The sequence below is a fragment of the Microtus pennsylvanicus genome, chromosome 5 (assembly GCF_037038515.1).
Source record: "Microtus pennsylvanicus isolate mMicPen1 chromosome 5, mMicPen1.hap1, whole genome shotgun sequence".
Lineage (NCBI taxonomy): Eukaryota > Metazoa > Chordata > Mammalia > Rodentia > Cricetidae > Microtus > Microtus pennsylvanicus.
This window is the reverse complement of record NC_134583.1, coordinates 98,370,698-98,384,779: the sequence shown is the minus strand read 5'-3', so window position 1 is coordinate 98,384,779 and position 14,082 is coordinate 98,370,698. Positions and strand designations below refer to the sequence as shown.

The following is a 14,082-nucleotide window of genomic DNA, read 5'->3' as shown; positions in this document are numbered from 1 at the left end:
ATATGCTCAACAAATGTTGGTCATTTGAGTAAGTGCTGTGGATGAAGGTGCAAGATTAGGCAATAAGCATTCAAGAGGATGTCTGCTGGAGAAGCCGTGAATTCTAATACCTACGATTCAGAATGTTTCCAGAATGCTAATGTCTTAACTATCATGTTGACCACACATTAATGTATATGAAGGCTTGGCTTCTTGGCTGTGGGGAAGTAGAGGGATGAGGAGGGTAGGTTCACAGGTTCAGTTGGAAGCCTGCTGGTTTAGACTCAGAACACAGGATGAGTAGCACTGCTCAAACAGTGACAACATATTAGTTGGAGGGGTGTTAAGCTGTATATGAAAAGTGCAAACGACCAGGCTGCTGAACAGCACTCCATTATGCAAAGCGCCTGTGACTACACTGCTGACTTGGTTTGCCTGGGACATTTGTATCAGCCATGTTTTCAGGCTTCCTAGGTGAAGATATGTTTTGTCTGGTATCAAAGATCCAGCTGACTGAGAGAGCATCCATGGTTTGAGGTGCTTTAGGATGGAAAATATCAATGTGAACGCATGGGCTTCATTCAATACTTGTAGAAATAGGCATAAAGGTGTGTGTGTGTTCTCTAGCTCTGTGTACTAAAATTCCTGGGAGCAGTGATTTCCTGTTTAACAAAGAGTACATTCAACCAGGGTTCTGAAAAGAAATTGAGGAATTCCCAGGCTTGCTAGGCTGTGGATAATTATAGTCACATTTGGAATATCTTGTGCCAGAGTAGAGAATGGTTTCAAGACTGAAGAGGACTTATCAATGCACACAGAAGTCAGACTGAAACAACCTGATTACAGTGAACAAATTGAGGCCTAAAATAAATAATCCTGCTAACAGAGAGCCTATTGAGTGAAGTAAGAGTCTGCAAGTGCATGACGACAGAACTACATCAGTAAATTAAAAGTCTGATGGGCAACAGACTACCAATGCATACCCAAGTCTCCACCATAACAAAACCATTAATTATAAGGGACAGAAAAGCATTTTTTTTTCCAGTGGGAAAGTCTTACAATACTTTGTAATCAAGTATTCAAAGTGAGCATCTGTAGGATGCAGTTGGAAAATCCTAAGTCAGTTCTGATGTACTACTGCTAATGATGAATAACCTGAATCCAGCCAAGCTGAGGGACACCAGATGGAACAACTGTAACATTCACAAATGCCAGGGCAGCAGAAGTCATGGAAAGCTGAAGAATCATGCCAGGCTGAAGGAGGCTAAAGAGGCACAATGACTAAGTATGAATGTGGTCTGGATTATATCACTTTCTATAAAGGACATTTCTTGAGACAATGGAGAAACTTGAACAATGTGGATTGAACAGCATCATGCTGCAATGATGGCTCCTGGTGAGATGTCCTTGTGGGCAGGATACATTGGATACTGTTGATGACGAGGATTTCTATAGAAAACCCACTCATAAATGTTTTCTCCTTTTCTTCCTTGCCTCTCCCTTATTCTTCTTTATCCTCTACTGCAAGGCATTGAACTGGGGCCTCTGAAATGCCACATGCCCTCGTTATAGCTCCGTCCCTGTTCCTGCAACATTTGAGATCATCACAAAACAAAACAAAAAAAAATACCAAGGCTCAGTAATCAAGAGCACTTACTACCCTTTCAGAGAACTAGAGTTTGGTTCCTAGCACCCACATTAGGTAACAGACAGTAATCTGTGACTCTAGCTCCTGGGGACCCAACATGAACCTCTGGCTTCTTGGGGCACCTGGATTTATACCCACATGCAAACACAGACACCTTCACATAATTAAAAATAATAAAAATACACCTTAAACAAACAAAAATCTAAAACCAAGAAGCAAGTGACAGCAATTAGTTTCAAAGGAGTAGTATGGCTGACTTAGCTAGCTTTCTGTTGCTCTGATGAAACACCATGACCAAAAATAATATTGGGAGGGAAGGGTTTACTTCACTTTCATTTTTACAACAGAGCTCATCCCTGAAGGAAGTGAAGACAGAAGCTCAAGGCAGGAACCTGAAGGTCAGAACTGAAATAGAGGCCATGGAGGAGTGCTGCTTTCTGGCTTGCTCACCATGGCTTGCTCAGTCTGCTTTCTTATATACATACCAGGACCACCATCCCAAAAGAGGTGGCACCACCCAGAATGAACAATTGTCAGTTAAGAAAATATACCACAAACTTGCCCACAGACCAATACGGAGGGGCATTCTCACAAATGAAGTTCCCTCTTCTCAAAAGGCTCTAGCTTATGTCAAGTTGATATTAAACTTAACACAGCAATGGCTATCAGGTGCAAAGAAACTTGTTTGTGTGGAGGAAGAGTCAAAAAGGAAACGAGGTGCAGACATGGGTGGCAGAAACCAAAGGCGAGGCTAACAGTGGGCTTGGAGATGAGCTGAACCACATTTTTAGAAAATGGACAAAGGGAGGCTCAGAGAAGTTAAGCAACTTGTTCAAAGTAAGCAGAACCAAGATTAAACCCCAGTGTGTATAATCTCAGAGACAATGAGAGGGTAGAGAAATGGTATCATCAAGCTAGGGAAGACAGCTCAACCTTTGCCTCCAGACACTGGAAAGGGTATGGAAACTGAGGGGGAAAACAATGGTTTGCTATTGCTATGGACGCCAGAATGTGAATAATCTGAACAAACGTGTCTGTTGAATTTTGGGGAAAACAGAAGAAAAAACAAAGGAGGAAAATGTGGACAAACACCCTCACTAATATGTGAGAGGAAGCAGGGGTCCAAGGAATTTGAAGAGGGCATGGCGGTCTGACAGACTTTCAGTTCCCATTTCTTGGTTTATATACCTTGTATGGACTTGCTTGTAATAGAAAAATAGAAAAACTTAGAAGACATCACGTCTGTGCTGGATGATGACATTCCAAAAACAAATGTGCCTTCCATCTTGTTAGCCTCTGCTGCTTGCTATCTCTCCCTCTCAATAAGTTTTCCATCTTAGACAGATCCGCAAGGTAAAGATCTGAGGGCTTGAACTTACAGGCAGTGTGAAAGGGGTACTCAGTGCAAAAACATCAACAAAGTGAATCCTGCCCCAAGCCAGACAGGTAAGCTTGGGACTGGATTCTGCCCCAGCGAAACCGTGATAGAGACTTGCTAGATATTCTGGGCCAACACCTAGTTTGTACCTATGACAGAATGATATAGGATGCCCTTCTGTATGATGTGATTATGTGTTTCTCTTATTGGTTGAGGAATAAAGCTGTTTTAGCCAATGACCAGGCAGAATATACCTAGGTGGGAAATTGAAAGACAGGGAGAGAGAGAAGGTGGAATTGGAGAGATGCCATGTAGCTGCTGGGGAAGCGAGATGCCAGGGCATCACCATAAGCCACAACCATGTGATGATGCATAGATTAATAGAAATGGTCTAATTTATAAGAGAGAGCTAGCCAGTAATAAGCCTAAGCCATTGCCCAAACAATTGTAACTGATATTAAGCCTCAGAATGGTTATTTCATAAGCAGCTGTGGGGATCTGGTGGGTGGGGGGAGACCTGTCCAGTGGGACTGGTGGGATGGAGAAAAATCTTTATCTAAAAGGGAACCCTGCTAAACTGTGCTTAGCTTCTGACCCCCAGAAACTGAATGAAGTATGTGTTGCTGCAAGGTGCAGGGGTCACTGGATAGATTATATTGTCAAAATTCAAGGACTCTACTGTTGTAAATTCATTTGCTAAAGGTTATTCATATCCTCAAATCAATCCTATGGCACTTTCACGGCCATTTGTGAACACGTGCAGAGTGGAGGCTCCTTTGCATTGCCTGAGCTAGGAACTCCAGGAGAGGCTGGACAGTGGGCTGCCTTCGCTTCAGCTAGCCTGCTATAAACACGTGAGCTTTCCTTTAGTTTTCCTTTTGTCCCTTTTTGTTGATTTCATGATTTAAGAGCACTGCTAAGTGGAGTGAAGTATCGCTCAATGTTTTAAATGCACAAGGGCTATGCTGGGTCTTCTTTTGCTATTGCGTTGTTCTGCTACTTGGAGTCAGATCCAGGGTCTTCAGTGTGATAAGCCCGGGCCTTACAGAGCTACACCTCCAGCCCTGGGGCTTGTCATCTGGAGAGACTGCCTGTGTGGAGAAGCTCTGCTCTGGCATGGGATGTATTCAAGGTAAAAAACATAGTAAATAAGTGTTTTTAAACAGAGAGAGAGAGAGAGAGAGAGAGAGAGAGAGAGAGAGAGAGAGAGAGAGAGAGAGAGAGAGAGAGAGAGAGAGCGCTACTGTGTTGGTCAGTTGATGGAAATGCTATAACCAGAAGTTCCTACTAACTGAGCCCTGTGTCTCCTCCCTCCACAAAGGACTGACTGGTGTGCACTAATTCATGCTGTGTGGATTTCATAGAAAAGAACCATCATGAACAATGAGAATCAACCACAACTTGTTAATGAACATGATGGACAACTGGGTAATTCGTCTAGCCCACCCGAGAGGGGAGAGTTTCCAAAGCAAATCAAGGTCAAGTGTCCAGGACTGTCTGTTCCTCACTGGGGACGAGACTGCAGAAACGGACAGCAGTTATTTCTGTCAAAATAGATATAAACAAAATAAAAAAAACCAGGTTCTTGGTTAAGAAGCTTATTTTAGGGGCTGGAAAGCTGACTCAGCTGTTAAGAGCACTTACTGCTCTTGCAAAGGACAGAAGTTTGATGTCCAGCACCCATGTCGGCTGGCTCAGGTAACTGCAGTTCCAAGGTTTTCTTCAGCCTCTTTAGGCACTGCATGCACATAGTGCACACATACGCGGGTAGACAGACAGATAGACAGACACACACACACAGACAAATGCATGCACATGAGAAAAACAAATAGATCTTTAAGGAAGGTTATTTTGGGAAAACGTAAATGCAACTATGTAGGAACATTAGCCACATAGAGAATCTTCTACTCTGTAAAGCCGAAAGCCGTGTGTAGATCAATGCTTCAAAAGTCATCAGTTGAATGAAGAACTCCATGACAACCTAGAATGATGGAACGGAGGCAGCTCCTGGCAAGGCTTTTGCACACCGACACAGCCAAGGCATTGAAAGGGCACAGGAGACGATGCAAACAGGCACAGTCCTTTGGAGACGCAGACGGCCTAAACACAGCTTTTCCATGACCTCCCCTGAAAGGCACGGCTTTGGTGGCTGAAGGCTTATTCACTCCATAAGACTCGCTTTTATTGGAATTATTAATTAGGCTCCCACTCCACCCGTCATCTCACACCCTGCACTCACTCCAAAGCGTGGGCTAGCTAAGTCCTTGAAAACACATGGGTTTGCAGAATGCCCCTCTTTGTTTAACATGCGTGTATTTTGGGAATTTATTTCTAAACGTTTCTACCTCTGCCCTGTGATTTAAGTGCTCCTCTGTTAGTGTGGCTTGCTGCTCTTCACAGCTGTGCCATGTGGAACAGTGCGCGCCCACCCCACTCTCCCACCACCTTGGGCGCTGGCAGCCAAATGAACGTAACTGTCCTTTTTGCCACAGCCTGACATTCTTTCATTTGTGATTAGCTCAGCCTTCTCTTTGCTTCTTCCCCTCCTTGCTCCTATATCCGCCAGAACTCATGCTGAGAAAACAAAAATCCTCCGTTTTTGTTAATGCGTTTGTTGATTCAGAGTGCGGTGACCATAGGAGTGTGATTCCGGGCCGGGTAGACGACGTGGTGCTAGGGATTGAACTTAGGGCTTTGCACATGTGAGGTGAGCACTCCGCCAACTGAGCTTTACCTGCACTCTCCCACACTGTATATTTAGTTAAAAAAATATAGTAGTGCTTTTAAACTCTGGTTTTGCCTAAAAGCTATGAAAGTTCAACAAACGAAGACTCCAGAAAAGAAAAAGGAGGGGAGAGACAACAGAGGTCAAAATGACAAATGCCAGCTGGGAGGCGCCAGCCTTTGATCCAGCATGTGGAGGGCAGCCAGTTTGGTTATACAGAGAAACCCTGTTCAAACCAACCAAACAAACAAACAAAAATGGCAAATGCCTCTTTGCATGCATACATGTCTCTGTGCATGTGTGTACCTGTGTGCATGTGTATGCCTGCATGTGTGTGTGTATTGCTGGAGATCAAATAGAGAACTTTGCTCATTCCAAGCACACGTTTTACCACTGAACTATACCCCCAGCATTTTAATTTAAACTGTACCCCAGTACATTTTAATTTCAAAATAAATACGTTATGAAAAGCCAAGTGACAGAGAAAGGCACACTCAAGTAACTGTGAAATAAGAGGATACTTCCAAAACGAGAAGCTCTTTACCCGAGGAGTAAATGATACATTTTCAAAATACAGAGCAAAGAACTCCAAGACATGAAAGGTGATGCTAGAAAGAGAATAATATAGTTTAGACTTCCAGGAAAACCAAAATATATACAGTTTGCCTGTGGCAAGTGCCAAGGATATCATGCTCCTGCAAAGGGAGACCACAGAGTTTCACTAAGTTTAAAAAGGAAACCGCAAAATGTGGAATCTAATTTTATTTCAGAGTTACACAGCGAGGGTATATAGATATACTCTTACATATTTTCGTATTTTTAATCCATACTATTTAGGTAGAATTTATTTGTTTACCAAAACAAGTCTAATATATACTTTACTCTCAGCAATCCAATACATGTAGAAAACTCTTTCAATATATAAAATGTTAATTTGTGCACACCTAGATAGTTCTAAAGTAGCAGACCACAGGGGCATGTGATAAGACAGGGTTGTGCAGAACCATAAAGGAATCCTCACTATTACATCCTAAGAATGGAGGCTAAGGGGAAGTGACTTCCTTGCTCATCAGGATGCCCTAGGGAGGAACTGTATATAACACTGTATGGCTTCAACAGGAACTTTGGGCTTTCCTCCATCCCTAGTTGTTGCCCTCAACATCTCATTCTTCATCACCTATCTTCTGTGCAGATTTTTGGTCCATCCCTTAGTCAAAAGCCAGCTAAACAGTCACTACTACTTAGAGTGAAAACACCACCCTGGCCCCGATGACCCCTCGGTGTTCCCTTACCTACAGATCTACAGGAAAAAGTGCAAAGAGTTCCCAGCAGTCCAAACCAAAGCAAGAATGCTGAGGGTGCAGGCACTGGAGCCGAGCAATGGAAGAGTTATATCTACCTGTTTACAGGCTAGTTTGGGGATTTGCCAGTAGTCTATTGATTGGGTGAACGTGGTAGCTTTTCTCTAGCACGTGCAATTAAAGTAGCCTGTTTTTCTGATGATAATAAGATAGCACAAGCCTAAATATTGGAATGGTATCACAGCCCAGGATATTCCAAACATCATTTATTTGAAAGATGCTCACACTAAATTTACTACGTCATGTCACCTGAGTGAGCGTCCATACAAAGGCTGGACAAGCTCAAAGAAAATGTAAGTGGTGGGACTGTTACCATAACTGATTGGCGGTGAAAAGCTCGCTCTCTCAATGGTCCACTCCCTACAGGTTTCCTTAGTTGAACTCTGAGATTCTGTAATTCCTAATGGGATAGGATGGAGTGAATGGATCAGACAGGTGAGGAGATCAGAATATTGGGTAGCGATCCTCAAGCCACAGTGATGCTCGGAGTTGGGCTTACAAAGGTCACGGCATGCTATGAAAGTTGAATCTGGGTTTTTTCTATCAAATTAGCCAAATGTAATGAGGAAGGAGATTTAAAAAAAAGACAAAAGTCTAAAAGGGGGCCGGGAGGTGGTGGCGCACGCCTTTAATCCCAGCACTCGGGAGGCAGAGGCAGGCGGATCTCTGTGAGTTCGAGACCAGCCTGATCTACAAGAGCTAGTTCCAGGACAGGCTCCAAAACCACAGAGAAACCCTGTCTCGAAAAACCAAAAAAAAAAAATTCTAAAAGGTACCAAGCTGAAAGGGATCGATAGGTAAAACTAAATGGCCATGTGGAGGCTTATGGAAAGAAGGGAAAATGGCCCATGGATAGTGTGTGAGCTTGAGTGGAAGAGCAGATTGGAAACAGACAGGAATCAAATGGAGCCAGAGAAACCCTGTTACCTGGGCAACAAAGTCTCCCTGCTGAGGGGACTGGTCCAGGGCACAGAGTGTAGACAACTCTCCTCAACAAAGCCACCAGGCAGGGCCTGTCTTCACTCCGTCTTGATGTCTGCCCAATACTTGGTAACAGGGGACTTTGGAAAATGAGTCTCAAGAGGAGCTTGCTGGACGGCTTCAGTCTGAGTCTGCTCCTTGCATGCTTTTGTGCGAGGACCCCTCGCTTTTCTCAGTAGGCCACAGGTGATATTTACCTGTCTCTAAATGCTGAAATTTTCTCTACAAGGTCAGACATTTACAGCACAACTCTATAATGCCAGCATTTGGGAGGCTGAGGCAGGAGGATCACCACAACTTTGAGTCTGGCTTGATCTACATAGTGAGTTCTAGGACAATTAGGACACACAGTGAGAGCGTGTCTTGAAAGAAAAAGTATTTTTGACAAAAACAAGTGAGTTTATATCCACTTCTGCCCACTCAGCTGGAGAAAGTGTTTAAATAGATACAAAAGGTGTAGAGGCCAAGGGGGGATGGGTCTATTTGGTAGCGAAGCGATCAGCACACTTTCTTCTTTCTTGTTTCGCTCCTCTAAAGATGGTGTTTTGGTTTTGTGGAGAACTCTCTGTTGTCACTACTCCATTCTGGAGAGGAAGGCTTGAAAGGAGCTTCAGACAGTATGAAAACAAATACGTGCCTCTGTGTGCCAGTAGCATTTTATTTTAGGATACTAAAATCGGTAAAACACCCTAGTATGATTAAATACGGCTAATGGAAGGAAGCCACCTTCACTTGTAGCGGAGGCCTACCCTCGGGATAGCTTGCCAGTCTCTTCTAGAGACCCAAAGATAAAAAGGGCATATGAAATCTAGAAAGGAACTCTTTCGTGAAGGCTAGTATATACTTGCATTTAATTGTAAACCTCTTAAAGCAGGTTGCCTTTGCAATGCATATGCGTGTTAATTTTGGATGATTTACTGTTACCAAATAAGGTTTGAGTGGGCCACCTTGGAGTTGGCAGTTGAAGTTTAAAGGCTTGAACCTGCTTTGTGGCATGAAGCATAGTTAGCTACTGAAAATTCGATGTTCATCTTAACTTTCACGATATGAAGGTCTCCAAAGATCATTAGGGAAATAATGTCCTAAAAGAGCCATTACATAGAGCTATGTAAAGTAAAGCTTACACGCGTTAGAAGGCCTAGGCTCCCTCGGAAAAATTAAAAGAAGACTCGAGTGGACAGGAAGGGAGCAGATGCCTTAGCTGATGAGGATGTCATATGTCTGTTTGTCTGTCTGTCCCAATCAGACTCAACATTTCATAGATAGAGCTCTAGAGAGTCGCATTCCAGGGACAAAGCAAGCCCTGGGCATCTTAAATCCAGAACAAGCTGCACAGGGAAATTCAGCCAAACTACAGACATGCATCCACATCTGTCTAACAGCGGAGTTAGGCTACGCTTTCGGTAAAAACCAGTCTAAGGAACCAAGTCCCATTGCACTGAGGGTTAGCAGGATATTAAAATGGAAGGTTCTAGTTTCTTGCTAAAGTTCAACTCAAATCGTCGAGGCACATAATTGGCAAAATAGGAAAATACACAACATTTCATAAAATATTTTAACAGTGAACAAACTCTCTTCCTATTTTTTGCCCTGTGGACATTTCCAATGGCACCGCGCAGTGCAAGGAGGAGAAAGGTGATACCAGCCCTGTCTCTTCCACGTAGGCATGTTCCAGCAGACCACGAAGCAGGAAGTGATCCCTCCTCTGCAGGCCCGCCAGCTATGGCTTCTCTTTCAGCTTCAGGTCAATACTGGGTTGTAGCGATCGGGGCGGGGCGGGGAGAGAAAACAGAGAATGAGAAGCATGCAATGATAGCTCACCTGTCACTCATTGATATCTTTCTTTTTCTTTTTCTTTTTTTTAAATACAAGCCTCTGTGTGTTTATTTGTGACTAAAAGGCTGCAGCACTAGGTCAGACAGAAACTTCTGTCAACAAATGGCACCCAACATTTTGTAGCTATATCCACACAAAACCCAGGAGACTGAGAGAGCTTGGGAAGAGATTCTAGATATGAAAGAACAGAATCAAGCATGGCTTCTTTGTCAGGGTCTGGTGCTAGCCCAGACCATAAATTATTTCTCTCTGGATCAGACCCCGACATAAACTATCTCTCCCTAGACCGGCATGGAGGTGCGGGAATAAAGACACACACAACTCATAGGGCTTTATCAGGAAGGTTTGAATCAGCATCTCTATCAGGCAGACTCCAAATTACAAAGAAAGGAGCAAAACAACATCCTGACCTTTTGTTAGGTTAGCAACAGCCTGTCTGGAAGGTCACGTGACCATTTCAGGTAGGGAACTATGGCTTGATAGCCAGGCTGCCACACCATGTAGGAATATGGGCCCACACTTCTTGGTAGGATATCTTTCTTTCAATAACTTAAACCACCTAAGTTTTTATGCTAGAAAACCATCTACAGGTTGTTAAGTTTTTCTATAAAGTATTGTCTCTGGGGCTGAAGCGATGGTTAAGATGGCTCAGTGGTTAAGATTACTGGCTGCTTGCTCCTTCAGAGGATCTGGGTTTGATTCCCAGAACCCACATGGCCATTCACAACCATTTGTAACTTGTGACTCCAGTCCCAGGGAATTTGGTGCCCTCTTCTAGCCTCTCTGGACACCATGCATGCACACAGCGAACAGACATACACACAGGCAAAACACACATGCACATATAAGGAAGTAAATAAATATTTAAAAAAAATATTGACTGTTTCTTTTTTAAAATCTGCTTCTGGAAGCATTTTCCACCTTTCCAAAAGGACCCAGAAAGGTTCATGGTAAGCCTCAAACCCAAAGTCAAATCAGATAAAGACCATCACTATGCCTTCCTATTTTTAGTGGATCCATTTTCTTTCTTGTGATAGTTTTTGCGTCCACTTGACTGGAGAGACAGTACAGCACATTTCTCTCTCTGAGAGACAAAGAGAAAAGGAGGGAGGGAGAGGGGGAGAGAGAGACAGAGAGAATATGTCTACAATGGGAGTCTGGACTGGCTGGTGAAAACCCATCTTGAATGAGAGTGGCATTGTCTACCAGAGGGTGCTGGACAGACCGGAAAACAAAAGGCATCAAGCAGTGCTTGCCCTCTCCTCACGCTGTCCCTTCCTTTCTGGGAGGCTTTTCTCCTGCCGTTGCTTGTGGACCTCAGACTCTGCAATCTTTGACCTTTGAACATAGGTTCATACCACCAACCCTCTAGAGAGCCTTCATCCTTGAACTGTGGCTAAATACTGGTCTCTGGGGTGTCCAAGGGGGCAACTTGCTTTCCTGGCTCTCCTAGCTCCTCTCCAAAATGGAATACACATTCTGGGAGCTGCATGGGTCTCTCCTCTGCCTTTTAAATAACATCACCTGAATGTCTCGTACATACACCGCACAGGAAGAGAACGAGGGCCAGCGAACAGCCGGAGATACTTTTATCCAGTCATGATAGAAAGAGGAAGGAATCATTTGAAAGCAGCATGTTAGGAAGTCTGGATTTCTCTCTGCACCTCTGAGTCATCAGTCTGCCTGGGGTGGACTTTCCTGTGGCCCATGTGGCAAACACATCCTTCCTAGCAGCTTTGCAGATAAAGCCACTTTAGCCTAGACCACTTGTCTGTCCAGGTGTACAGTGTGGTGTTCTGACTTTGAAGCTCCCTCAGTGACTTCAGCGCTTGGTGGCTGTGCACACGTGACCACTTCACCTACACCCTCCCCGTTCCCATTTCTGGATTGTATTCCATGGAGACAGAATGGCATAGTCTATCTCACGACTAGGAAAGGAGTAGGTCTAACTTGGCAATAATCTTCTCTGCTTAGGGAGTTTGAAGAGATCGCTGTGACAAAAGTGATGAGGGACCAGCTCAGAGGGGACCAGACACTGGAAACTTATTTGTTTCTTGTGCCTTCTAGGATCTGACTTGTTATCTGCAGGGCTTTGCTTGGGCGGTGTCTTTGTTCATCTGCTGGACCTCCGTATCTGTTCCTAACAAACTTGTACAAAGCAGGTCATTTTTCTTTTTTAATTGTGTTTGCTTCTAAGATGTAAAATGTACTCAGAAGTCAGTGCTAGGTCTGAGCCGGTAATTGGAGTTCTATTCTTTCTCTCAGGGAACTGGCTCAGTTTCCCCATGAAAACACAAAGACATTCACTAATCTCAAACTCCATGGAGTTTAAAGTAGGCAGTCACTGCACTTTGCCTTTGACAAATGCCTGATCCAACACCCTAGAATATACATCTCCAAGTCTCTCTCTCTCTCTTTCTTGTTCTGAGTCCTTTGTCAAACTTTCTGGGGGTTAAGACATTGCTTTGGTTTGTTGGTAACAGAATAGCTGAAAGACCTAAAGCCTGTTTACCCAGTCCACACAAAGAGCAACTGTGGGCAACTTCCTGACAAGTCTGCACAGGAAACTGTTTTACAGATTGCTTTGAGACAAGCGCTAGCTTATGGGGTCAACAAAGCCACTGATAATGCTTCTAATTTATCCTCACCAAATAGAACCATTGATTATATCATTTTTGAAAAATGCATTACAAATATAAACAGTCCTGCTAAAACTTTGTGATAGGAACGAATAAAACCCAAACCTAAAGTAAGGGAGAAAAGCACTGAAAATAGTTTCCTAACAAAGTGTCCGTTTCGAGAACGACATTGATGGCAACCTGGACACGAATTTAATATAGATGGGCGATTTGTCCTGTCTGGGGAGATGAGCTTAGTTGCCCATAACCAATTGGCCCTGCATGAGAATGACTTATCTCAGTGGCAGGCTGCTCACTTCTTGCATGCGTTAAATGAGATTCCTCACAAGGTATGTGACAATCCTATTTAATGGTGCTTAAAAATCCTTGCGTTTAATGGAGAAGTGGCAAGGAAGGTATAATGTTCCTTTTCTCTGTGCAGAATGGGAGGCCACTCTAGTAGCCTTACGTATCTCTTCATTCTTAGCCCGATGGAGCCCCTTGAAAGAGCTTGTGCCTAATTTGCACTTCATCCATTCCGTACTAGCTACAGGTGTAAAAGGCTTCCATGTAGTCCCCTCCAGAAGCAGGAGAAGCTGAGCACAGCACATTCGTTCTAACATTCACTAATATCAAAGCAGGCAGGCAAACACATGCAGGTCTGGAGGCCAGGGGGAAAATTCTTGCCCATTCTTGTTCCCCATCTTGGACCTCATCCTGCTGTCTGGGGCGATGGTATGCTTGGTGGAAGCTCAGAAAAGACGGAGATGAAGAAAAGGAAAACTTCTAGAGCATATGTTCTTCTAAGAATGGGAAATAACACCAACAGTTGGCAGCCCCCGCCCTCCCCACAGCCAGCCCCGGAAAGAGCGCAAACAAGAATCCATGTGCCACCTTTTCCACCAACCCCATAGCCCTCCCACCAATGAGGAGCAGACAAACAAGGCAGGCAGAGGAGTGGGTAAACCCCAAGATGTAGCAGCAGTAGGCCAATGAGGGGCAGGCTGAACTATGGGTGCTGGTAAGTGTTTAAGGAGCATTGCTTTACAACAGGAGTTTGAAAAACTCCTGTGTTTGAAAAAATGAATTACGATGGACTTAGAGACCGAGATAGGTTTGCTTTGCAAAAGCAATTTGCTTGAAGTAATTGGTGCTTTCCTCTCAAAAATTAGGACAAGAGTGACTTTTAGGAAATAGCTTTATGATTTGTAAGGTCCCCTTTCAACAGCTATCCTGCCGTTTGTTCCTTTTTTGAGGAGGGAAGCAGGGTTTTGTCCCCAAACTTCCTGTAAGCTGTAGAGTCAACAAGGCAGCTTGCAGACACTGCACTGCGCCTTTCCAACTTCCCTTTGGACCTGGAGCAGACAAACACTGATGTGGCAGATATGCTGAAGCTGATCTTTGCTTCGCCTTTCTTGGTCCCTGGGAACAAAGCCAACCCTAAATTCTCCACTACTTAAGCCAGATTAGGAGATTCTTGGTGGATGTTAAATTTTCTGAGATTATCTTGCTGATCACAGTTACATGAATCTGACACAGCCGCTCCTACGTGAGCA

The 14,082-nt window shown here is 43.9% G+C and overlaps 1 protein-coding gene across 5 annotated transcripts in view; it reads right to left on the bottom strand.

Moving 5' to 3' along the window:
* Positions 1 to 6,477: 6,477 nt before the first annotated feature.
* The window catches only part of Prune2 (prune homolog 2 with BCH domain), a 253,641-nt gene continuing 246,036 nt past the window's right edge, over positions 6,478 to 14,082 (bottom strand). For all 5 annotated transcript variants that reach the window (XM_075973642.1, XM_075973646.1, XM_075973641.1 and 2 more), the window contains one exon: positions 6,478 to 9,823. In XM_075973642.1, the coding sequence (XP_075829757.1) occupies positions 9,793 to 9,823 (31 nt within the window). In that variant the 3' untranslated portion in view covers positions 6,478 to 9,792. The remainder of the gene's footprint in view (positions 9,824 to 14,082) is intronic.